Source organism: Coccomyxa subellipsoidea, assembly GCF_000258705.1.
Source record: "Coccomyxa subellipsoidea C-169, whole genome shotgun sequence".
Taxonomy (NCBI): Eukaryota; Viridiplantae; Chlorophyta; class Trebouxiophyceae; family Coccomyxaceae; genus Coccomyxa; species Coccomyxa subellipsoidea.
Genome location: NW_005178014.1, coordinates 84,861 through 109,612, shown reverse-complemented (window position 1 = coordinate 109,612; position 24,752 = coordinate 84,861). Strand labels below are relative to the sequence as shown.

Here is a 24,752-nt window from a genome sequence, read left to right as displayed (position 1 = left end):
CCGGTCATCATCAGGCGTCTGGATGTAGGCAAGGCAAGCCTTGCCGCTGCCTACGAGAGGGCTGCCGGCGGCGAGATCCGAGGGCAGATCGCCGAGGAACTCGCCGCGGAGCACATAGCTGTCTCTCTCACAGCCGGCGCAATCTAGGAGGGTCTGGGTGAGCCCCTCCGTGCTGTACTCATAGGGCAGCCCATGGACGATGACGCACGTGTGCTGGCAGTGGAGGCGGCCAGCTGTGAGCTGGACTGGGATCCCGACATCGCCTGTGCCGGGAATGTCCTGCAAGCGCACCAGCTGATCCTCTGCCGCGGAGTGCCGTGCCGCGACTGCCGCTGGGATGGTGTCGAACCACAACTCGACGCGCCTGTCTGCTGCACCGGGTGTGCCTCTGTCTAGGATCCCTCTCACATGCGGCGCGAAGTGCGCAAGCATGCCTCTGGTGGCCTGGGTCTCCAGATCTCTGCGCTGCATGCTGCCATAGGGGACGTCCTGTGGCAACTCCATGCGACCGAGAGCAGCGACCAGGAGTGGCTCGCTGTCTCCCCATCGGCTCGGCCTGGCCTGCAGAGGCCTAGGCCGGGGACACTGCAGCGCAAGATCGTCTAGAGCGCGCTGAGGCGGTGTCTGCCAAGCTGGTCTGACGGCCTGCATCGTGACGGTCTGACCTGGCGACAAGTGCGATCCGTAGATTGGCCGCGGCCCGTAGCGCGCTCCGTATTTTTTTTTTTTTTTTTTTAAAAGGGGAAGCCCCCGCTATTACACAGGTGCCAGTCGCACGCTTCCCAGCACGCATGCAATAGGATATTTGGGGAAACCTGTCAGAGTTGGGGCACGCAGAGCACTCCCGCAGGAGGATAATGCGATACTTAAGAGAAGCGCAAGCATGAAGGCATACCACAGAAAGGCAACAGAAAGGCTCCTAGCGATGGACATGTCCCAAGCACCAGAGGGTTACCTCATCCCCAGAGGCGCACTCCAGCCCGCCGGCAACGCAACACCGCTGAGGTGACGTTGGAGGACCCACGGGGGAGGACTCCGTAGGGCCTAGCTCGATCCGTAGGGTCCAGCTCGATCCGTAGGGTCTAGCGCGATCCGTGGAACCCTGTGGGGAACCTAGGGTCTAGCGCGATCCGCAGGGTCTAGCTGGATCCGTAGGGTATGATCCCCTGCTACGGAGAGCGGCCGGTAGTCTAGCGGCCGGTAGTCTGGCGGCGGGTAGTCTTGCGGGCGGTAGTCTGGCGGCGGGTAGTCTTGCGGCCGGTAGTTCTTCTGCTCCCTTGTGCTCCGCTGAGCTCCTGCTGTGCGCTGCTCCTGACTGTGCTGCCTCTGCTGCAGCTGCTGAGGGGCGAAAGGCTCCCTCCTAGTGGCTGGGCAGAGTGGGAGGAGAGTGACACAGGTCTAACCTCTGTGCTGTGCTGGGGCACCAATCACAAACAGGACCCTAACAGGGTGTTGTGACTGGATCCCCAGAGAGGGAGGAAGGAGCAGGTGTCTCAGGGGCTGTGGGAGAGGACCGTGGCAACTCTCTACCCTGAGCCTCACTCCCCTTCACTAGAAGTGCTGAAACTGGCTGTTTCTCTGCTCCTGCTGAATCTGAGAGCTATGGGGAGAGAGACCCAGGTGTCCTAGCTGGCATCTGCCCCTGTACCTGCACTTACCTGGAACCTACTAAACACCCATCAGGGTCCCCTCTCACTGTGCTGATCACCTAATGCCCCTGATAAGTTTTCTTGTGGAGAGTGAGTGGGGAAGGAAAGTGAGTGTGTAAGAGGATCCAGTCACAGAAAAATAGCAACAGTGAGCACTGTGTAGAAGTGTGGAGACATTTACATTGACTAGAGTCAAGGACAACAAACAAGGACTCAAGTCAAAGGACTGTGACTGCAGTCAAAGTGGTCCAGTAGCACTAAAAGCCCCAGCACAGCAGAAATCTAGAGATAAGGTGAGAGATAAGCCTGTCTGGATGGGCGGAGATGGAGAGTGGGGCAGAAGAGTGGATTGAAGTGTTGAAGGCCTGTGTGGCCTGGTCTTGGTCTTCTTGGACAGGCCTCTGGAGCCTGAGGGCTGAGTCTTGGTCTTCTTGAGGGCCACTGGGGCCTGGTCTTGCTCTTCTTGAAGGCCTGTGGGGCCTAGGGTTGAGTCGAAGTCTTCTAGAGGGCCACTGGGGCCTGGTCTTGCTCTTCTTGAAGGCCTGTGGGGCCTAGGGTTGAGTCGAAGTCTTCTTGAGGGCCACTGGGGCCTGGTCTTGGTGGTCTTGAAGGCCTCTAGGGCCTAAAGCGGTCTTTTTTTTTTTTTTTTTTTTAAAAAGGGGAAGCCCCCGCTATTACACAGGTGCCAGTCGCACGCTTCCCAGCACGCATGCAATAGGATATTTGGGGAAACCTGTCAGAGTTGGGGCACGCAGAGCACTCCCGCAGGAGGATAATGCGATACTGAAGAGAAGCGCAAGCATGAAGGCATACCACAGAAAGGCAACAGAAAGGCTCCTAGCGATGGACATGTCCCAAGCACCAGAGGGTAACCTCATCCCCAGAGGCGCACTCCAGCCCGCCGGCAACGCAACACCGCTGAGGTGACGTTGGAGGACCCACGGGGCAAGCCTAGGGCTTGCAGCTGGAGGCAGGGGTCACAGCAAAGCAGGCAATCATCAATCACTGGCAGGCAATTATGGATGTGCGGGCAACCAGTGGTGGAACAGACATGAAAGGCACGTTTATACGGTTGGCCGACAGGGATGGAACAGGATCGCGTTCGGACCCATTACCACTAGGTGCCGCTCGGGGCTGGCAATGTGACCCTAAACTATGCCTCAATCTGCCAGCAAGGTGGGGCACAAGCAAACGGTGGCATATGGGAGATATGAAGCCGCAAATGAGGCGAAAAACAGGTAGGCTGGTGAGAACTCGACCAGATACACACACCCACCACATTGGAGGCGGGGATAGGCAGGAGGCATCATGTCCAAGGTCCTAGACACCCGCTCAGGTTCAAGGGTGGATACTGGGGTTGGAAACCCTAAACCCTTCAGATAGCTAGATAGGTCTTGAGGTAGTCTTGAGGGCCGCTGGGGCCTGGTCTTGGTCTTCTTGAAGGCCTCTGGGGCCTGTGTCTTGGTACGGTCTTCTGCTCAAGCCCGTTGAGGGCAGGACGGTTGGAACGACGGTGGTAGAAGATTGAAAATGGGACGTAGAAGGTCGAACCGGAGGCGGCTGAGAGGGTGGCTGCACTTGGCTGCTCCTGTCGGGGTGCCGAAGTGTGCGAGGTCGACTGGGGCGGTCGGGGTGAAGGTGGACAATATGGGTATCAATGGAAAGCTACAAATCTCAGCTTTCCAGTGACACTTGTTGCACGGCAAACAGGGGCGTATCGACGCGGCAATCGCAAGAAATGCAAGATCCTTCAGGATCCCTATTATTTTCCTATACTGTTTGTCATTTTCACCTGCGTGCAGCCGGTAGCGCTCGGCTGTGAACAGCCGCTCAACCTCCACGCGCGCCACGTACACATCGGCGCGCAGCTGCTCGCTGATCAGGTGCGCCATGTCTTCGTACGGGTGCTCGCTGCCACGCAGGCTCTCCAAAAGCCGCAGACACTCTGCGGCCATGGCAGCGTCGCCCCTGCCCTGTGCTTCTCCCAGAAACGTCTCCGTATGTCGACTTGAATCAGAATCTCAGGGTCGCTGCCTGCTCCTCCAGGCTGTCACCGGGATTGATGCCCCATGACGACGGTGTGCTGTCATCCAGGCTTGTCGCTGCATGCAGTGTGCAATGCAGCAGGCAGTTTCCTGCAGGTCACCAGCACATTCCACCTGTCAGTCAGGCACTTCTTTGCAATGGCAATTCCGTCCACCATGTCAATTCTGCATGTGCACCTCTCTGCATCCTATCATATAAATCACTCCAGCTCAGGGCTTTCCAACTCGCTTGTCTGGTATCGGTCGCTTTCCACTTCTCACTGCCAAATCTATACATCTGTATGCTTCACAATTCCAGACATACCTGCCATCCCGGACACGTTGATGACGTTCACGTTCACGAAAGATGTCACGGCCGCTGCTGCGTGCCCCAGGTTCGCCCTCCAGAAATCCTTGAACTTTCTTGCCTCCGCCACATTCTGCATTGCACACACGTACGTCAGGGCCTTTTCGTCAAAATGAATGATCTCCTTCAACTTTACAATGCTCTCAGCAATTCTTTCCGATTCAAACGTCCATATCCGTCCGCGTCTGCTCAAGCATCCGACCAAACCCTGCACTTCGCTTTTTCACCTCCCCATCTTCTTGCTACGCCCACCTTTGAGGATGACAAGTACCTGTTCTGTCATCGATAACACCCAAGGCCTCTGCACCGCCAAGTGCGCCTGGACCTCCTGCCGAACATCCCCTCTGCGAGCTCCGTCACCCCAACTGTGCGTGATCTCTCCCAACTTCAGTGGCCGTACCCCCTTGTCGCCCCTAGCGGACGCCATAATTGCTGTTTTTCGTTTTTTAGTAACTTTATAACACCTTTCTCAGCGTGCAAGATCTGCTGCAATCCACACAGCACCTAGAAGGCACGTGCCAGCCTGTCCCCAACTCCACAATTCCCCACAAACCCCACAAAGCACTGAAAAACACTAGTACCTCCCCGATTTCCGCCCACGACTCGAGTTTTGCACCTTTTGAATTTTTGGCTCTAACACATGACATGGCTAGTTTGCAGAATGGGTGTTGATGTGACATCTTCGTGTGCAGGTCAATCTAGAGGGCGTGTGACAGGAAGGAAGCCTGGGTGTAATCTAGCCGAATGACTCTATGCCCGTGTCCTTGCATGATAAGATTACCCCATCCGGGTGCACTATGCGCATCCCGGCACTCTGCGGTCAGTGTAGACACTTTATGCGGCAGTACCAGAATATGATAAGCGTTGGTCTAAATTTTGGATTACTGAACTCAATGTACCAACACTCACACCGTATGAAATCCAATTTGAACAGCTGCATGCACAAAGCTGTACAGATGTACACATGTGCGCTCAATGCCAACACGTATTTCATTCAAAATTATGAAAGTATCTCATGTGCGGTGGGACATAATCCAGGCCAAGAGCTCGAAATATTTCGCCTTCACACTTGCAGTCCAGTGATGGACCCAGCTCCACCTGTAATTTATAAAAACAAATTGACTCAACCATGAACACTTTTGGTGACAGTAACAGCATGTGCCCCATCTGAGCACTTCACTTGTTGACATCAGCAAAGTATACAATGTGGTGCACATGACATCAGGCAGGAAATGGATCGTACTTCAGCATTGTGGTAATTGGACGCCTGCCGGGTAGGCTCCTTGCTTTGGATGGGCACTAATGCGTAGTCGCTTAGCTTGAAGCCATTCGCACTCGGCTGAAACCTTCGTGCCTCATTGGCGCGCGACCGTGCCCAGTATCGCAGCGCTCTTGAGAAGGCGCCGCTGCCTGTGAAGTGCATAATGGCAAAGGGCAGGACCCTGCATAGCAACAGCACAACACATTGGGATGCGACCTGAACCTTGTGCTGGGGTGTCACCATGGGCTGTTCCTGATATACTGACGCAGACTTTGCTTTTACCAGCAACAGACGCAGTCCAATCTCTACCTGCGGGGATAGAATTTGATGTCCACGCGCCGGGCGCAGGGGGATGTTGCGTGGCGAGCCACACCCATGAAGGTAGCGGCACCATCCCCCCTGGCAGCAGGGGCAGTGCTTGCCATGTCGTCCAGGAGGAGGCCCTGATATAGCACCCGCAGAACTTAAGTTTAGCACAGTCATCTTAATGTGCAATGCTGCAAGGAAGTAGCACACTGAAAGTACCCATGTGCAAATTTACAAGAGAGGGATGTGTTGTTTCTTGCAGGAAGACGCACCCGCTTCTGGAGACACTTGCAGATGGCATGCAGTGCCTGCCTGCTGTCAATCTCGCCGCAGCTAGGAGGAGGTGCAATGAGCATGTCCACATCGCCTGTCAACGGCTTGCCTCGCGTGTAGCTGTTCACACCCCCAAAAGCCCTGTTATGAAAGGCTTGAATATGAAAAAGTACTCCCTGACTTGACAAGATCAAAGGACTCCATGCCACTTAGGCAGTCTCCCTGCAAATGGAGTTGTCAGCAAAAGACAGGAGAGAGCACCTTCCCAAAACGCTGCAGAACAGCAGGTCGCCATCTGGCAAATTGGAACAGTCAAGCACTTCCTCAGCCGCATCGCACACGGTGGCGCCCATGGCAGCAACCTCGGACCGAGGGATGCGCTGCTTGAAGTCCTCAAAGTACTTCATGCCCGTCCTCTGGCACACAACAGGTCAGTCAATGCCAAAAAGACGTTTCGTTGGCCCAGCAAATGGAGTGTTCACATGACATGCCACGATGGCTGCCAATGCCTGTGAGCGCATGACGATGGGCGGTGCCTTTGTACGAATGAGAATGTTGAGAAATCTCGGTCCAATTTCAAGGTCAGACTCGGCCCCAATCAAAATACCCACCTGCTGCATGCTCAAGTCAGAGCGGCCTTGCACATCCTCCAGTGAGCGGCAGCCATCCCGGTACCAGCGCTCTGCAGTGGCTTCACCAGTGCCCCACACCTCCATGAACTGCACACCAGTGAGTGAGCAGCCAACTCCTGTTCCTACTCCTTTGTGCGGCAAACATGATCAGGGCAAGATATCAATAAGGGGCCAGCAGACAATGAATGAGCAGCCCACTCCTGTTCCTATTGCACTGTGAGGGGAACATGGTCAGTGCAAGGAATTATTAAGGGGCCAGCAGCCAACAATTGTCTCACCAAAGAGATGGCACGATGATGAGGGTCTTGCGCCATGATTTGATTGCGGCGGTACTCTCCCGTGCTCACAATTTCCTGCAGTTTCTCGATGGACTTCTCTCCGATGCCTAGCTTCTCACAGTCATCTGCTGTCACCAGAGCACTGGTCGACTCCACCACTGCCTTGATTGCGCGCTGAATGGCCTGTACAGGAGCTAGGAGTCAGTGGGTCTGGCAGCCTTCCTTGGCTCCTGCACAAAGTTTCTCACATTGTAAACATGTGGTGCGCAGGGCACCTTTATCTTGAACTGATCTCTCCCTTTCCGGTAGTTCATTTCAATTTCCTCGAGTTGATCCACTATGCAAAACTCCTGCGCAAGTCGGGAGGCATGCTCGCTGTGAGGCTTTCTTTCCCAAGCTCAGTATACTATGTCAGTATACTCAGTATACTCAGTATACAACAACAAACAAAAGTCAAAGCTTAACCTAGTGTAAACGCTGCATGCAGTATTTAAAAATGGTCACCTTTGCCGAGCATGCCGTGTGGGCACAGGAATTGTTCAGCGCAAAGGATGCCAATTCCTGGCTTCCATTATGCCCTGGAATCCCACCGTTCACAGTAGTCCCAGGTCCTGAAGAGCGGTCCCCACTGCCGTCAGCTGCAGCATGCTTGACACTTTCCACCTCCTGTCGGTGCCAGTGCAGGCCCAGCTTCCTGACAGTCTCCTCTGCTGCACTCTTGTCATAGGCCACATCCCACACTCCACATGATCCCCGCTCTGTGACTGTGGAGGAAGTGTCCATATGGGGCACCAGTCCACCAGGAGACTCTGCGATGACCTTGCTGTTCAAGGAGGGCTTGCTGACGTCAGATGCCCCCTGATCTCTCTCTGTGACATCCACATCTTTGCTTGTAGGATAACTGGTCGGGGCAGCATCACGTGTCTTGCTGCCATGCTTGCTATTCAGGGTCGCTGCAGGTGCAGGCACAAACCCAGCCCTCTGCCACTGCTCCCACACATCCTGCGACATTTCGCCACCGCCATGATGTTCCGCATGTACCCGGCTGGGCTCCCTCAGATCCCCTCCATGCCTGCTGTCGCTGTTGCGCGCAGCCTGCAGAACATTGCTTTCAGCACAAGATAATTGTTGCATGCGACTGAGCGACAGACACAGCAGAATTGCAGTATGTGGGCGACGGCCGGTGAGACTCCCTCGAAATGCATGCACTAGAAACCCCCAACGAGATTCTGTGCCAAGAGCAGCTGGCATGTTGAATGGTTAGGACTTGCCTCGGTGCCGGCCTCCTGCGAAGTTGATTGATCATGATGCGCTCCTCGTCTATGCACGCTGCCTGCCATGGTGACATCCAGATCTGCGATGCCCACATCCTGGCCAGATACATGCTAAGCTTGACAGTATCCAGCCAGCCACATCAGGTCTTTGCAGTTCCAGTGAAAGCATCGCATGTGCTAAAATTCACAGTAGAGCAGCAACTGATACCTGTTGTCCAGTGGCCAGAACAGCCATGCGCACTATGTCTATCAAAAACTCCCTCTCGGGCTGCAGTTGACCATGCGCGAGGCATTCGCTCACAAATTCTGGCGTGACAAAATGAACCTCCTTTGGCAGCCTCAAAAGCTTGCCGCCGTCATATGATACCTGCATGTCTGGGATTGCATGAGTAGTTTCCAGCACTGGCATGCCTGTACTGTTCAGGAAAGTAACACAGCAGCCCTGCTGCATTGAAGGTCCACCCGTACCTCATAGCACTCTGTGGTTGCATGCATCTCCACAACTTGTAGCTTCCTGGCAGCCTCGTCTGCATCAAAGTCTCTGCTTGCAACCACGTGCGTGGTGGTTCTAATGAGCAGCTCCTCTGTCACTTCCGCACCAGCCTGCTTTGCTCTAGGAGCAGAAATATATTTATTGGGAATCTGTTGCGGTCGTCCATCTGATCATTGCTGTGCTAAAGGCTCCCTATGGGGAAGTGAGAGGTCAGGCAGCAAGCATACTGCACCTGATCATGAGAGGAGTCATGAATTGTGTCGTCCAAAAGACAAAGGTGAGGCCACAGAATACGTCTGTGGTGTTCACTGAGCAGGGCACATCACTTTGTGCCTTTGGCCCAGCAGAAGTGGCTTTGGGGGCTGGATGGTCCTCCCTGCCCTGGCCAGAACTTCGCTGCCTCTTGGAATGCGGTGATTGTTTGAGAGGGGGATACTTAGGTTGGTGCACATTGCCAGCCTACCAACAGGAAACCAGGATTAGCACTACGGCAACGTGATAATCAGTATAAGTGCCACGACGCGATCTGACACGGCATTCATCCATCAAGCAAAGCTGCATCTGCTCCAATCGCGGCCTAAGAGACAGGGAAGGCACCATGAAGCTCTCTTCTTGCCTCACATGCACTCCAACTAGAAGTGATCTGGGCAAGGGCAAGGTGGGCATGCAACTACCTCTTGGTCACGCAGCCGTGACCCGGGAATATCGACAAAGAAACCGTGCTTGAATTGACTCCCTTCCTGGGTGAGATACAGTGTGTCCCCATGAAGCAGCTGCATCAGGAAGGGCATTCGATTAACCTCTGAAGCGCTTTTTTGCATAAATCAGTCTTCATACAGAGATCCATTACAGCTAAAAAATCTAGCACCTCGGACAATTCCCCCGCATGCAGCGTTGCGGCTTCGCCGTGACGAAGAATGTAAACTTTCTTGTTTGCAGAGACGACTGGCCGTACAAGATGCCCGGAGCCGACACCTGTCGTGACCGTGCAATGATCCCTGCTCACATTCTTTGCACTGATGCCGAGACTTGCTTTCCGTCCCAGCGAGAAAGTATCCCCCGAGCCAAGCTCAAGATGAGCATCCGTATCTTGTGAGACCAATCTCACCGACAACTGAATGCCGATACAAGGACTTTGAGGAGTCATGCACGATCTCTGTCCAGCGGATTCTATTGTAGGACTGTGCAGGACGATTTTCATGTAGGAATTGGGTCGTCGGCGACTCGTCGCTATCTCCGAAAGGCGCAACCCAAGTAGGGCTCCTGGGACCAGCTCCCTTGTATTTGAAGCGGATGTTTCCAAGACCCTGGCATGCCATCCAACAGGGGGTACTAAAGACTACTCTTTAGTCTTTAGTAACCCCTGCATCCAGAGCACTGTGTGGCCTCAAGGATGGGACCTCAAGAGACCGTTGACAGGTGGTGAGGCATGCTGGTGTGGTGTCAATGCAGGTTTTGAGAAAGTTTCCTCATGCACTTCTGGTGTACTCGTAGGATTATATCCTGCCAGGCTGGCTATTTAATTCAATTTCGAAATATGTGGCGTCAAACAGTACCAATCATGATGCCGCGGCCGCCCGGCTCGGAACCATCATCATGGTCCTCCATGATGGCTCTGGCCAACGGGTCCCAACTGTAAGAATTGAAACAATCACAAGGTCAAGAGAAAAGCAGGGTCAAAAATAGATTACAGTCATCAATGACATCCGGCTCCCTTCCAGAATGTTTGATGTCCCCCGGTGGGCCACCATATATTGTACCGTACAACACATGTGCATGTGTGGTGACCTTAAGCCTGTGCAGCTCAGGAATGCGTCGGTCTGCTGCACGAGGGCCTGGCCAGCTTCAGTGCAATCCATTAACCCAGCTGCTGGCCGCTGGCAGCTACAGTGACATCAACTCGGTGCAGGCCACAGGGAGCATCAGCAGGATTTCTTAGCATCCAGCAAGGGGTGGCACATCCCAAAGATTTCAAATCATCCATCACCATGACTTCATGTGTCGGAGCTCTGTGACAACCACGAGTCTCTCCAACGACAGTGACGCCTGATGACCAACTCAATTGTCCGTGCTCAAGCCTTGTTTCTTTGCCAAAAAACATTTTGATCACTTGGTGTTGCACAAAGATCAAAGGTACATCCAACGATGCATGTTGAATGTCTGTCCCAGGCTGGAAGTCACGAAATGTATGACCACATTCATTAGCCATTCTAGTCGGCCACCTGAACCCTCTCCCCAGCGAGAAGGTATCACCGACAGGACAACAAGCTGGTTAACTATGTGTAAACTGTGTTAAACCAGGGCACGCGCATGCCCTTTCTTTAGCATGCGCCGGCACTGCCGTTGTCCTTGTGAGCAATGCACAGCTCACAGCAAGGGCTCAAACACAAGGCTTGGAATATCGCCAGAGAGATCACAAGTCATACCGCACACCCCAATAGCCCTGGAAGTTGAAGAAGAGGGACCAATTATTCTCCTGCAGGCGTCCGTATGGCGTCTGCGCAGCCAAACAATTTGCTTGAGTGACAAATTGACTCGTTTGCATGAGTGCTGGACTCAATTCAATGAAAGGCAGAGCAATATGTGCCCCGACGCGCACACTTCATGCAGGTGTGCACCATGCTGCAGCAGTTCTTTGCGCCACACAAAGAAGCAGATCTGCATACCACTTTGATGTGTCCCGCACAGATGCAATCACTGCAGCACATACAGGACGCCTGTCATACCAGCATACAAGCAGAGATCTGACAGCGCACCGGCGTGATCTTGCCCTTCTGGTCAATGTGGGCTTTGCAGCCCAGCACCAAACGCAGGTCCTGCATGTCTGTGAAATTGTACACTGTTTTGCTCAGCTGCACTCGCCCCACACCATCGACCTGTGCAGACAGGCACAATCCATCCTCCAAGTTCCAAGCAACGTGACTGTAAGCTTCTCGTGTCTCTAGGTTTTGGAACATGACCAGGTATCTCTGCCCAATTGTAGATCAGGCACAATAGATGCATCCTATGCCCACTCAAAGTTGATGAGTATGATTGTCACTGCTGGTACCAGCGCAGGAAATACCCACAGTCTGGAACAATCTTGGCCAGCAGAAGACCTTCATGCAACCTTGTACAGCTTTCCAGGCGGGTGTTATGGTGGTCACCTGCTGCGTTTGTGTGTTGTAGTCGGCCTGGGCCTTCACTTTTAAAGAGAACGGATTCAGCGTTTGCCCAAAGAAGAACTGCTTTTGTGCTACCACACCCGTGAGGATGTCATCAGTGCCTGAAAGGTAAGTCACACCCAGGCCCACCTGCAGAGCCACGCCATCCTCAGCTGCACAGAGATGCAGGCGTCCTGTATCATGGCGTCCGGTTCCTCTGATAAACAGGAAGTAATTTGTAAGCTGGAGAGAATTAGTTTCCATTCGTTCACCGAACTTCACCTGACCCTTTCTTTTGAGATTCAGGAAGTAGTCCTTTGGCAGTGTATTGGCTACTCTTGCACGGGGCTTTGGCACTCCAAAGAACTTCCGAAGCTTTGCACAGTATTCTAAGCCGCCATTTACTGTGTTCAAAACGCCGACAACCTGCAAAGAAACGCTCCAGTCTTGTAAGCCATACCAAGCAGTTGGTAGAATCAGGTGCAAACGTAAGGACTCCTGCACATCTTTCGTAGCGCAAACATTTATCATGCATCGATTGTCATAGTAAATACTACTAGTAAATACTACAAGTAAATACTACTCCCGTATTGCCTGCATCATCAAAATGCACCGAACATCGGAGGGACACAGTCACCTTCAGTTGCAAGTTCTGGTCTGTGGTCAGCCTTTCCTTCACCAGTATACCAAGCTGTTTCCCCCTGTTGTCAAAAGTCAAATGCGTCTCCATGTCCTTCAATTGAACTAAGTTCTGTAGCTGACCTTACAACGACATGAAAGATGGAAGAAAGATCTCGAAAGAGATAGTGTGCACCCAAGAATCCAGCAATCTTGTCCCCCCAATTCTTTGCACGGCTTCCACACAGGAACAATAAAGAACATCAACCGACAGACTCGTGCTGTCACAGTGTGGATGACATGACTGGACTGTGGAGTTTTTCACACTAATTACAATAGTGTATACATACATGTACTGAGCTCAGGGTTCTATAACGCAAGGGGAACTCTAGGATGTGAAAAGCAAAGCTATGCCTGAATCATTATGAATCTGGCTGAGTGTCCTAAACTCGGATCCATGCAGCACCTTGCGAGAAGCAATGCAAATTGAATCCCCAAAGCAAGTCGCGATCGCGGGTCCGTGATCTGCAGAAGCCTGCAGCGAGTCAATTCAATGGGGAAGAACAGGAAAAGGAGAAAAGTCTGTGCTGAACCACGCAATGCTGAGAGAGTACCTGTCAGACAAACGCTCTCAGTGAATCGGAAAGCAACCGTGAAGATGCGAAAGTGTCCTACCCTTCCCATCGAGATCTGGGCCATCATTGCCAGTTACCTGCCGTCAAAGGACTGGGCAGCCACCGCTTGCTCCTTCAAGGGGCTTCAAAAGGTCCGGCACATTCTATTTAGATAGACAAATGGTGTCTATCGTAATGCATATGGAACGAATCCTAATACTTGAAGAAGTGTCTTATGAGCTGTCTTGATGAATAGGTGCACCCTGGAGAAGGACGTATCTGCATCGAGGGAACACATTCCGCAAAGTGGTTAGCTGGACACGCATCGAACTTCACGGGCCTCTCCGTGCACTTGGACATCAACCACGACGGCTTCGATGACTTTGTGGACTATGCATCAGGCCCTGCAAGCATCCCAAGGGCACGCAACCTGGTGCAGCTGGTGGTCAGCTGCTCACCACAGAGAAGTGAAAGGAGCAGGGCGGCCCAGAAGTACCTTGAGGACATCGTCGTGGAGCATGCCGCAAAGCTGACAGTTCTGTCTCTCAGGATCCGGGCTTTATATTCTGCCCCGCCCATGCTCCTGCTCAAGCACCTGGTGCTCATAACCAGGGACCCTGTTTCTCCAGAGTGCTGCGGAAGCCTGGCATGTCTGCCTCAATTGGTCACAATTTTCATTGAGCCCTTGACTGTGCGGGATGGTCAGCAGTATGCTGTAGACCTGCGTGGCTGTGTGCAGCTGCAGAGGGTCTGCTTTTCCACCCGGCTTCCTGCAAAATATTGGGTGCCGGAGGCATGCTCCGTGGCTGTCAAGTGCACAGCAGCCAGATTGCTGACTGACAAGTGCTCGTGGCATGAAGAATGGAGGGTTGCTGAGCTGTCCTGGGATGGGAGGTTTGAGTCCATAGAATATGTGGATTGGATTGACGTGCGCGAAGCGTTTCAGGGGACACAGCAAGTGCGCTTCCCTCAACTCACTATGCTGAAGCTTGATGTAGAGCAGCTGGGGACTCTTGGCGATCATATGGTGATAGGCAGCGACACATTCCCAGAGCTGCAGATCTTGCGGGTCAACTGCAAGACTGCGTACCTGACATTCAAGCCTTCAGTCAAACTCAAGATCTTTTGCATTTACTCTACATGGGCGATGCGCCTGGATGTTGAGGATCAGCCAGCCCTGTGCGAGCATATGGAACGCCTTTTCTGCCAAGGAGTATGGTCGGACGTGGCTGGGGCTCCCGTGTCAATTGGGCGTGGTGTGATGAACTCAGAGCGCTACAAGGGCTCTATGTTCAGATGTGTCATGCAAAGGTATGGGGTGCTTAACAACTGCGGGAAGCCAAAGAGAATGGGCAGGGTTGTCTTCCCCCAGTATGTTGCGAGCTATGATGGCGTTGGATGTGACTGCACGGCATGCCACTCCTGCCTTGGGATTGCTGGCGTCTGACCTCCTCGTAGTCAAATCTGTGACAGGACTGAATTCTATTGCACAAGTAGTGATGCAAGCTTGTTCGAGGCCGGGATGTCTGTAACACATTGTTTGCTTCATCGCTGGTTGATCACCGTGACAGCTATAAAAGAGGTTCTGTGGCTTATGCCGATCAGAGCCCACAGCTCATGAGCCTCTGAATCTCATGCCAGTGACTCTCAGATGTTGCTGGCACCACCACTGGTAGTAACAATGAGCAATAAACATCACTAGCATTATTGCTGAGCAGCTCTGTCAGACTGAGCATCCTACAGTACGGTGTAGCTATCATGATGAAGCGTCTGCTAGCAGCCGCCCGTGGCAGCACTCCTGAGTGAGTCACTGCAGTCTGCTGACGCCGCGGCAAACATATGCCTCATGCCATACCGCATCCGATGCCGCATGCACGCGGCGTCATTGGTCAGTCGCTGTGATCATGAATATATTTCGATTGAGTCATATTATGTAGTACAATCATTGTCTGCATACCTCTTTCTCTAATCATTGTATGATACTGCCGGTGTCACGGCGTGTGTCTCTTCATGCCAGCACGTGCACGTGCACGATCATGCATGATCTATGCGCCATGCGCATCATGATTGATGATTGATCAAGACTCCAAGGAGACAACCGTTGTGACATTGCAAAACAGGCTGCACTGTACAGGAGGAATTTTGGACCCCATGGCATGCCTCCATCTCCTGGCACCATTCTGATGAGCGCTGCAGACAAATTGTCTGAGACAATCAAACAATCACACAACAATCTATTCCCTTCAAGCCCCTGTAGGGCTCACCCCTGAGAGGGTACTGAACATGAGTCATCCACCCCTGGGTTGCCCAAGCTTTGATGGAAACCAGTCCCTTTAAATTTCTGTCTGTTTTGGTTGCTGTATTTGAGTCCAAGTCCCGGAAAATAATCCATCTAACCGATTTGCAAGCGTGTGCGACCAGTGTCTTCGAGACTAAGAAGGTGCACATCCCAATCACCCTCACTGTGGGTATTCCAGGCGTTGTTGGTCAACTTTCCGCCAATTAGATAGACGGTGGCTAGATGACATCCAAATCCAAAGGATCTGGCCTTTCATCTGCTGCCAAGCGCATCCAGAAAGAGTTGGCTGAGATTTCCCTGGACCCTCCCAGCAACTGCTCAGCAGGCCCCAAAGGCGACAACATCTACGAATGGGTCTCCACCATTCTTGGACCGGGAAGTGAGTTGCGATCCATCCGAGCTTGTCACAGCATGTGCTGTTCTGGGTGACGCCAGGAGCTACTCCTGATGTGAGCTGTTTGTAGAACAGTCAAGCAACAATTCGGTGGATGTGGACTGCATGCAGAGAAGAGCTTGCCAAATTCAACGATGTACATGTCTGTTGAGCTCTGATAATTGCAGGTTCGCACATTGACATGTGGGTGTGCTCTCAACTGAGACTGGTGTCCCTGCAGGCTCACCATATCAAGGAGGAGTTTTCTTCCTTGATATCCAATTCCCCATGGACTATCCTTTCAAACCTCCAAAGGTATCGATGCTCAATGAGTCATCCATTTGCATGTCATTCATCACAGGTTGCATATTGATGTGCAGGCAACATTATGGAAATGATTGGTGCATGCAGCCGTACTCCTACAGCATATGTACATGTGCAATGTCTTTTACAAGACAGCAACCATTTGCCTGCAATGTGCCCTGTGCAAGCTCGTCACCACAGGTCTGATGTCCATGCATGCATGGCGCAGGTTGTGTTCCGGACGCGCATCTATCACTGCAACATCAATAGCAACGGCCAGATTTGCCTTGACATTCTGAAGGACCAGTGGAGCCCGGCGCTTACTGTCAGCAAAGTGCTGCTGTCCGTCTGCTCCCTCCTCACCGATCCAAACCCCCGTAAGGCCCTGGACTTCAAGCTAATTGCTCCCATGCTGGTGTGAATTACAGCAACATGTGAATGCCAGTGCATTGCTGCGTAGACCACTGTATGTGCCCTGCCGCATCTGTTGAAGCATCCAAGCATTGGCATCTACTTGTCGGCCCTTTACGCATGGCTTCGCATATGTGCCAGCTGCCAACAAGTACAGGTTGCACTTGTGCTTTTGGGAATGGCAATTGCTTCAGTGTGGCATGAGCCAGTGGCACTGTCTCTGCAAATTCATTTTGGCCTGTCATGGCCAATCTCCTTGTGCTCTTATTCAAGTCATTGCTATTGTGATGTTCCTGGGTGCACCATGAATTGACCTGACATTGTGTGTGGTGCAGAGGATCCTTTGGTGGGCAGCATTGCCCAGCAGTACCTGACCGACAGAGAGGCCCACGACAAGCAGGCTGCAGAGTGGACACGCCGATTTGCTCAGGGGTAGAAGGGCAGTGCAGTTGGCAGTGTAGGGTGTGTTGGGAGGGCAGCAGCCACTGTGGCTCTGGGAGTGTTGGCCTCAGATACCATGCGTAGCGTGTCTAGAATGATGGCACAGTCTGCGTGAGGTTGTCTGCGCTGTTCCTGTAGCCTCTAGCGTGTCTAAGAAAATTGGGACGATGTCCTCAGAGTTGTGGGTCGCGATATCCATTTTTTGCAGCAGCATGGCTATCAGGGATGGCAATCTATGGCATCTGAAGACATCGCTTGCAACGTGTACACATGCATGTTGGAATCGGTCATGTGGTGAAGACGACACTCTGCATGTACTGTACACCTCAGCAATGGAGCAGGTCTGCTCTGGACTCCAGCGCTACTAATGGGAGTCTTGGCTTGAGTGTGGACAAGCCCTGTCACAGACGGTCTTGGCACCACGAAGGCCAGCAAAATCCATTATTATCGCTCCGTGCCGCACAGTGCAGCACCCGGACAAAAGAAAAATTGAGCTTGATTTGATGAATACAAGATGCTCGGCATCTGGTATCAAAGTAGACTATTACTATATGAAAAACTTTGATAAAATTGAATAAATAAATTACTAATTAGGATTATGAAACTCCGACTGCCGATTGGCAATGAGTCTGAATGCACAAATATAATGACTGCGATTGGGTGGAGCTCAACAACGGTCCCTGGTGTGTGTGCATTGTCATGTAGTGCTGCACAAACACCTGCATATCACATCATGTCATTTGCTTAAAGCAAACCCTCTGTTGAATCCCTGTATTTTAAGGACCCTTGATTTGTTGAATTTGCGGTCACCGTACGAAACCAAACTTCGACAGGAGAAAATGCATTGGAACGACCAGTGACATTCATTCAGAGAAGACAAATTGCGATCCTGTGATTTGAAGCCTTCACTATTACCTGACACCCCGACATGGTCTAGATTTTTTTAATGTGTTCAAGACACAAAAAATCACAGGCCTCTTTGTTGCAAACAGGGTTGAACGTAAGGAGATCCCAGGATAGCAGGGAGTGGGAAACCAGCAAGCGTATTATCTAATGAAAGTATGATGCCCTCTCTGCACAGCAGAAGCAGTTGATAACATTTGCGCCGTCAAATAAATACAAACAAAGAAATCACATTCCAGGACATCTTCTGATGTAGGGGTGCGGTTGATCCTATCAGGCCGAGAGAGGAGAGCGGAAGCTGTACAAAGTCCAATCCCTCCTCGGAGTGGCGAACAAGAGATGCGAATTCAAGCCTGTCATGTGAAAAGTCTTTTCTTGTTCTTTTTCGGGGGTTCATTCATTGAACAGGAGTGCTTTTGAGTCTTGATGATCTCCCTGACACCTTGATAAAAAATTTCAAATCACCTGCTCTCTTCTCTAGTAGGTTTCCAGGAGGGGCCCCTCCCCGGGCCCGGGGAAAGCGCGAGTCAAGATAAGTTTTCATCATGATACAACCACATGATGACGTGCAAATCTGCCAATGTCCGGCAAACTGCCATTGAATGTGGGCCAATGTGTCCAGCACACTCTGCATCCAGTGGTTGGTTGGGACTTGTCCTTCTTGGCGTCGCCAACTTGGCGGATCATCTATGATAGCTTTTGATGGTGCAGACCCATTCGCATGACTTTATATGCACTACTCATTTTGGGCTACTACTACGCACTGCATATTTGTTGCTATTTGCATTAAATGCATAATTCACAGTACACTTAACGGTAGCAATGGTGCGGAAAAGGTGGTGCCAAGAGAGGCGTTGAATCTCTTGCAGTGATCACAGTTTCAAGAGAAAGCAATTATCATCCCGTATGCTGCACCTGCCAGTAAAGAAATTGCCAGTCCCTCGTCAACCCAGCCGCGCAGTACACTGACCTCAACATTAACGGCAAAAAGGGCAACCTTGGCAGTAACAAGGGGCAAACGGCCACACTCAGCAACTCCACACCCACCAAGCCCAACAGATATACACAATTCAGCCCTCCCAAGAGGCGAAATAAGCTGCGCCTCAGCCCTGGGTCGCCAACTGTCGACTTTTTAGAGACTCCATCTTCCCTCACAGGATCCTGCCCACATTTACGCAACAGTGCACAGCTCGCCAGCGATGATATGACAAGGATCAGCATCTGCACACACAAACCAACCAGGCTGATCAGCGCTACCCATGCCTCAAAGAAAGTCCTCCGAGCAATGCATTCTGGCTTTAAGACTGTGTTCAAGGCAAACAATATCGCAGGCTTCTCTCTTGCAAACAGGGTGGGACAGCACAACAAGACCCCAGGTTGGCCGGGAGGGTGAAAGGGAGGGCTCACCTTCATAGGATATTCGTTCTTGGTGAAAAGCAGCGGCAGCAGGGCATAGTGCCCTGTCATGCTGAGCATGAGGAAGCTGCGTGCAGCTGCCCTGCTGTTGACAGCACCCAGCGTGAGCGGCAGGATGACCATCAGAATCGCTTTTTCATGGACGTGGTAGCCCGCCATGAAACTGCAGACACATGGCACATGCAAAGCTCAGCCCATGCAAGTCTGAGAGAGTCTAGCCAGCAGAAGTCTGACATTCAAAACGAGAGAGAGGCATCTCCAGTCAGGGATCCTATTGCACGTTTCAGTGACTTAAAGAGCTCATGGAGAAGCAGAAGTGAGTGCAGTATTAGATGGATTACCTGCACATGCACGCGTAGGCAGCAGCACCAGCAAATGCCTCTGGCTTTGGGTTCCTCCAAACGCAGACAAGCATTGGGGCCATTGTAAACAGGACCACAATGAGAGTGGTCCCTGCAGTGACATTGGGCAGCACCGCAAAGCTGCTGACCTGAACCAAGCCACCTGCATCATGAATAGGGGCCATCACTCATTAGCATGAGGTGCAGGAAACCACAGCCAGTGACCTTTCATTTATCTATCAGTCAGGGCACCCCATGCACTGTCCAAAAGCCCAAATGCGACTTGCCACTTGGACCTGCCAATGCAAAGCTCATCTACCACACAGCAGAAAGCAAAATCACATGGACATCCAAGTTATTAAAGTACCGGTCACTCCACCTGCAGCTCATTGACAGACTCATTGCAGCCTCAAAGGACAAAGAATAAGTGACAGCAACACAACAGAGTTCCAATAGCAGGCAGCATAAGAGGGTCACACCAGTCATGAGGCTGGCTGTTTTCTCGACAGGGAAGCCGAAGCGCGGCAGCAGTACAGCCAGTGCCCTGTCTGCAGCAGCATACAAAGCCCATAGATTGGCGGCCCAGTAGGCATGCATGAGGCCTCTGTCAAAGGGAAAGAGCCGGCCCAGTACCTGCATGAATGCACATCACCACTGACGTACATGCCTCTCTCTTGTGGCTGACTCCGCCCAACTCAGACTGGATTTTCTGGGACTGAAAGGTTGATGGGACGTGGCAAACAGCCTCAAACATGGCTGGGCAAAGCGATTCAATAGCAAATGTTATACACAACTGCACACAGGGACAGGAGCATGTGCAGACCTGCTGCAACTGGCCTGCCAAGATGAAGGGCCCGAAGGAAATCGCAAAAACAGCTGTAACAACAGCGCCCAGCATCAGAAACCTGGACACTGCCTGCTTCCCTCTGCAGGCACAGCATGCCGTCACAATGAAGAAGTATAAATCTGCTCGTCTTGATCTTTAGTATGTACATGCAGCATCAGCACCTTTTATTTAGCAAGGCAGATTTATCACCTGCAGTAATGGCGCAGTAGGTAGACAAAGTACAAGGGGCCCAAGCAGGCAAACAAGTGCTTCATGTTCAGAAGTACTGCAAACAGCAAGCCTCCGAGCAGGTCGTGCCCCTCTTGAATCAGCGCCATGGACCAAAGAAGGATCCCTGATCACCACATCCCACAGTGACTTCATCGTTGGAATATCAACCTCTCGTCAACACTATTATTAAAAGATTGCCAAACCCTGCTTATGGCCAGCAGCGATGAACTACTGACAGCTCACAGCAAGCACAGAATATAGATGCATGTCCACACTGCAGTATATTAAATCCAAGTATTTGCACACCAGCCCTGTGAGGTTTTTTAAAATCAACTGAGCACATGAATGAGCACATGAATGAGCTGTCATTCTTTATGGTAACAATTGCACGCGGCTTTCTCATGCCGCTTTTAATGCCATCTTGCGCTGCTGCTCGATTTCTGGCTTCCTAATCAGCCACATTTGCTTGTCTGTGTGACTCTTGGAGTGATCTGCTGACAGTACGCTTCAGACAAAGCATGAATGGGGCTTACCCAACAAGAATCCATTGTACTGGAAGTGAATGTGATCCACTAGCAGCAAGCCTGCATTGGCAACCAGAAGCAGAAATGCTACAGTGCGCTGTGGCTCTTTGTACTTCCTTGTGCCAAACCAGGCTGCTCCATACAGCACTGTGTCTGTGAATATGACGCTTATACGCTGCAGGAGTCAGAAATCACTAGCATTAATTATTGATTGCCATGAACACTGCACAGGTGGAGATTGTCACTGCATCTATCATGGCCTGACGCCTTCAGGCCCTGACCCCACCTGGAAGAGTACTGTTTTGGGGCTGGCGTGATTGAGATTGGAGACATCTAGCATGGCTGGGTCGAATAGGTATGCCGCATGTGATAGGCCCCACTCAAACCATGCGAACAGGGGCGGGTAATCCAATGTCCACTCCGAAGTTGCCTCTTTGTACCTGCATTATTACACAAGGTATATAAGTAAGCCACGCGCATAGGAATCAGGGAAAGTTGGTGGCGTTCGGGCTCAGCAGGAGTCCTGGACCGGTGAAGAAGCAGCAAGTCAAGGCAGCTCACCATTGCGAGAGGGGCAAGCTGTTGGTGATAGCAAGCCAGTTCCTGTGCACTTCAAAATCCGTGGAACGATATGACGGTAGCAGAACCAGCTTCAGCGCTGTCAGTGCTAGCAAAGCTCGCCACCTCAGATCCATTCGTTGGAGAAGCTTGACATAGGCTGGCACGTCTCAATTAGCTCTACTTAATCTGACATCAGTTATTGTTCTTTGCAGATCGTCTATCCAATCCGTCAATTTTGCTAGAGAAATCATTTTCTTGTTGCAGCATTGATGCAGATGCAGTCTCGGCTGTTTTGGAGTGCGCCTGAAAGTGTATATGTAGCCCGATCTTGATCAGTCAAGCCGACCAGAAAACTCAATGTTAATGCAAAAGCTTCGATAAGGCTTAGATTTCTTCTTCGGCATCAACATGCCACTTCCAATCGGTGTCAGATTTGTTCTTCACTGTTGCCCAGGCGTTCGACGTTGCTTTAGAGCTTCTCACGTGTATTCCTGCATCTCAATTCAAACACCAATGTGTGAATTGTTGCAGCAATTGACCTTCAAGCCATTGCTGGGATACCGACCCCTCCAGCGACCCCTCAGTGACTCACAAAACCTTCTGACCGTTTGGTCGCGGGGTTTCCTCTCCCCTACGGCTCAATTTCGTAGCGCTGCTGTTGAAATGACTTAAAATTGTGCGGAAGTGGGCTTGATTACCGCGTTTTGGGCTGGCTCCATGGCTCTCAAGGCTTACTTATCCGTTGAGAAGGATGTTCTCCTTCCTGCAGTGCTTGGTCTGATAGTGGTCGCCATCACTGTCGTTACACTCTACGTGCTCAGAAGGAAGAAGATTGCAGGGTCAGGACCGGGGGGCACAGAGTACGTGACCAGCATAGACGGCCAGACAGTCAGGAGATCTACCAGGTGCGCAGCAGATTTTCTTCTCATGGAAGGGACGGATGTTTCGGCGTACACGGACCTATGTCCAAATTGCAGCAGACTCAAGATACTTGATGATGTATAGGTCGCGAAAGTCAGTTGCAAGGTGGAGCCCCGACGATTTAGCGTCTCCAACAGGCTATGGTACCCCAAAAACTGCAAAACCAGCTGAGAAGGTGAGGCCCACCCTCAGAGTCTGCTGCAACGCTGCAGATTAATTCTGATTTATTTGCCCATGTTTTCTCGCAAGTATACCTTCTGCAGCGCTTGTCTTACTGTGGGAAGAATGCTCCAGATGTGTTGCTGACGTTGTTACTTCAAAAATTTGAGACTCCATTCCATGCTTTATTTGTTTAAAGAAGACTATTATCTTTCAGCAGGACCAAAGTAATAGTATGTGCTATTTGTTTTGCATCACTCTGTTCCTTAGCTTGCATGAAAGCAAGTCCTCTGAAATGTTGCAGGAGAAGGAGCCTAAAACTCCAGTGTCTGTGAAGAGCGTCAAGAAAGAGGTTGCTGCGATTGCGAATGACGTTGCTACACCAGTAGTAGAAGCAGTCATAAAGCGGGTGCGCAAGCAGTTGCAACACCCTGCATCAGTGACTCAGCTTGCGTGCACTCGAATGCTTGCAGTAGTGAGGAGAAAGCTTCATCAGCACAAGATCTGTTGCTCTATACAATTTTAATTACGTTGGGTGCGACGAAAGTGAGTGGTCTGTTCCTTCACTGTTGCTCAGGAAGTAGGAATGCAGCTTCTGTTGCAAGCTGCAGCTGCTCAGTAGCTACAGATTTGTGCAGCTGAGTCAAAGTCCACATAAGCTTGTGACAGCTCCTTGCCCACACATCCTGACAAACTTCTTTTTGGTATACAGGGGCCTGGCCGGCCGCCCAAAACCCCGGGGGCTCCCAAGACCCCTGCAGCGGCGAAAACCCCCGCGCCGCCCGCAAGCCCGCGGCGCACCAGGCTTCGGTCGACGCCCGCCAAGTGATGCGCCGAGCTGCTCCGCAGCCGCCACACTGCTGCCAGCGCTTAGAAGGCAGCACAGATTACTGGGCTGGTCAAGCGCCCCTGTACCTGTGCCTTAGCACGCAGACACACTTGCCAGGTGGAGAGGGGTGCAGGGAGACAGAGGTCCGCAGCAGCAGGCAGTCTTGTAGCAGCACAGCCCAGCAGGGAGGCACATCTTTGTTGGCTGTTCTTCCACAGTTTTGTGGGGAAGTGGACAGAGCACAGTGCAGCTGTCCATGGCAGTGGGGAGGGGTGGGTTGAAGTGTGTGACTGCAAAACTGGAGCTGGGTTGAGGCAGGGTGAGCACAGCAGAGCCGCTTGCACTAGCAGCTGCAAGTAGCTCCACACTGCTGGATTCTTGCACTTTCTGTGCCAAGTATGAAATATCTTTGTTGGCAGCAGAGACGGATTTAATGACATGACTCCTGACAGCTGTGAAAAGAAAACTGCATGTGCACATTCTTGAACGTTGCTTTTACTGTCCGGCAGTCGTTTCACTATTTGATTTGACGCTGCCTCTTGTTGAAAGCGTTGAGTGGCTCTTGCTGGCCGAGCTTTGGCTGCTTGTATCGAGGAGTTCCGTTGCCAGTGCATGCAATGTTCTGTGAGAGGACACTCAACTTTTGTACAGGACAGGGAATGTATGCCGCCAAACTGACTCCCATTTATAGCACGGCATGTAAAATGTTTGCAATATCTATTGCCAAAAGCAGTGCTAGGTATGATTATAATGATGGCATGCACTACATGCGCATGAGCAGCTGCGGCAGTGAGATATGCGCACAGCCCGTAACATGGGCCCAGGGGAATGCAGAGGCTCCTCAGGTGGGTTTGCATGGGCCCTTTTATTGTTATCTATGTGTGGGGCTCTCTGTGCTTCGATGAATTCAGTGGCAGCAGTGCACAAGAGAAGGCGCCAAGTGGACAGACATATATGCTATTCTGCAGGGTCAACCCCAATTGAAGGAACGTGCAACACCATCCTCAAAGGCTGCCAGTGACTATGAGATGCGATGATACAATGGAAAGCTACCGAAACATTTTTCACTCGGGGTTTTGAGTCCAGTTTTGAGGGTAGGTGACCCCTTGACGCTTTGGATTGGGAAACGACAGAATTTGGACGTTTACACGGGACAGTTCAAGTGGACTGCTTGCCGGCCATCGTTGGACTTGCAAGCTGAAAGAGGGATATTGCATCCCATTTAAGGGTCCAATATGTCGGAAAACGTCCTCAACAATATCATTTCGCACTTGCGAAGGCA

The 24,752-nt window shown here is 51.7% G+C and overlaps 5 protein-coding genes across 5 annotated transcripts; 2 read left to right on the top strand and 3 right to left on the bottom strand.

Moving 5' to 3' along the window:
* Positions 1-1,113: 1,113 nt before the first annotated feature.
* On the bottom strand, positions 1,114-8,437 carry COCSUDRAFT_60646 (hypothetical protein; the record flags this gene model as incomplete). Its single annotated transcript, XM_005642507.1, has 11 exons — positions 1,114-1,367; positions 3,442-3,594; positions 3,999-4,113; positions 5,284-5,482; positions 5,611-5,744; positions 5,880-6,000; positions 6,142-6,296; positions 6,492-6,599; positions 6,860-6,973; positions 7,295-7,885; positions 8,273-8,437. The coding sequence occupies 11 exons, from the start codon at positions 8,435-8,437 to the stop codon at positions 1,114-1,116; spliced, it is 2,109 nt and encodes a 702-aa protein (XP_005642564.1).
* Positions 8,438-10,230: 1,793 nt separating this feature from the next.
* Positions 10,231-12,628, bottom strand: COCSUDRAFT_55055 (hypothetical protein). The gene is made up of 5 exons (XM_005642506.1): positions 12,338-12,628; positions 11,983-12,126; positions 11,704-11,850; positions 11,314-11,433; positions 10,231-11,054 (listed from the first exon to the last, which is right to left on the bottom strand). Exons 1-5 carry the CDS (start codon positions 12,428-12,430, stop codon positions 10,971-10,973), a joined length of 588 nt encoding a protein of 195 aa, XP_005642563.1. The 5' UTR covers positions 12,431-12,628; the 3' UTR covers positions 10,231-10,970.
* Positions 12,629-15,291: 2,663 nt separating this feature from the next.
* On the top strand, positions 15,292-17,360 carry COCSUDRAFT_31896 (ubiquitin-conjugating enzyme). The gene is made up of 4 exons (XM_005642505.1): positions 15,292-15,610; positions 15,846-15,919; positions 16,137-16,284; positions 16,654-17,360. Exons 1-4 carry the CDS (start codon positions 15,454-15,456, stop codon positions 16,752-16,754), a joined length of 480 nt encoding a protein of 159 aa, XP_005642562.1. The 5' UTR covers positions 15,292-15,453; the 3' UTR covers positions 16,755-17,360.
* A 266-nt stretch (positions 17,361-17,626) lies between these two features.
* Positions 17,627-21,695, bottom strand: COCSUDRAFT_45693 (ALG6, ALG8 glycosyltransferase; the record flags this gene model as incomplete). The annotated part of the gene is made up of 9 exons (XM_005642504.1): positions 17,627-17,674; positions 19,070-19,241; positions 19,420-19,582; positions 19,899-20,052; positions 20,243-20,345; positions 20,456-20,600; positions 21,010-21,175; positions 21,287-21,440; positions 21,562-21,695. 9 exons carry the CDS (start codon positions 21,693-21,695, stop codon positions 17,627-17,629), a joined length of 1,239 nt encoding a protein of 412 aa, XP_005642561.1.
* Positions 21,696-22,203: 508 nt separating this feature from the next.
* On the top strand, positions 22,204-24,186 carry COCSUDRAFT_55053 (hypothetical protein). The gene is made up of 4 exons (XM_005642503.1): positions 22,204-22,466; positions 22,567-22,657; positions 22,946-23,050; positions 23,354-24,186. Exons 1-4 carry the CDS (start codon positions 22,279-22,281, stop codon positions 23,468-23,470), a joined length of 501 nt encoding a protein of 166 aa, XP_005642560.1. The 5' UTR covers positions 22,204-22,278; the 3' UTR covers positions 23,471-24,186.
* Positions 24,187-24,752: the final 566 nt, after the last annotated feature.

Excerpts from the sequence above, each read along its gene's own strand:
- COCSUDRAFT_55055 (XM_005642506.1), bottom strand. The coding sequence starts at position 12,430 with ATGGAGACGCATTTGACTTTTGACAACAGGGGGAAACAGCTTGGTATA. Across the intron at positions 11,851-11,982 it reads ATCTCAAAAGAAAGGGTCAG|GTGGGCCTGGGTGTGACTTA; the intron begins GTGAAGTTCGGT and ends GTGGCTCTGCAG. Across the intron at positions 11,434-11,703 it reads ACAACACACAAACGCAGCAG|GTCGATGGTGTGGGGCGAGT; the intron begins GTGACCACCATA and ends CTGTCTGCACAG.
- COCSUDRAFT_31896 (XM_005642505.1), top strand. The coding sequence starts at position 15,454 with ATGACATCCAAATCCAAAGGATCTGGCCTTTCATCTGCTGCCAAGCGC. Across the intron at positions 15,611-15,845 it reads CACCATTCTTGGACCGGGAA|GCTCACCATATCAAGGAGGA; the intron begins GTGAGTTGCGAT and ends GTGTCCCTGCAG. Across the intron at positions 15,920-16,136 it reads ATCCTTTCAAACCTCCAAAG|GTTGTGTTCCGGACGCGCAT; the intron begins GTATCGATGCTC and ends TGCATGGCGCAG.
- COCSUDRAFT_55053 (XM_005642503.1), top strand. The coding sequence starts at position 22,279 with ATGGCTCTCAAGGCTTACTTATCCGTTGAGAAGGATGTTCTCCTTCCT. Across the intron at positions 22,658-22,945 it reads CTGCAAAACCAGCTGAGAAG|GAGAAGGAGCCTAAAACTCC; the intron begins GTGAGGCCCACC and ends GAAATGTTGCAG. Across the intron at positions 23,051-23,353 it reads TAGAAGCAGTCATAAAGCGG|GGGCCTGGCCGGCCGCCCAA; the intron begins GTGCGCAAGCAG and ends TTTGGTATACAG.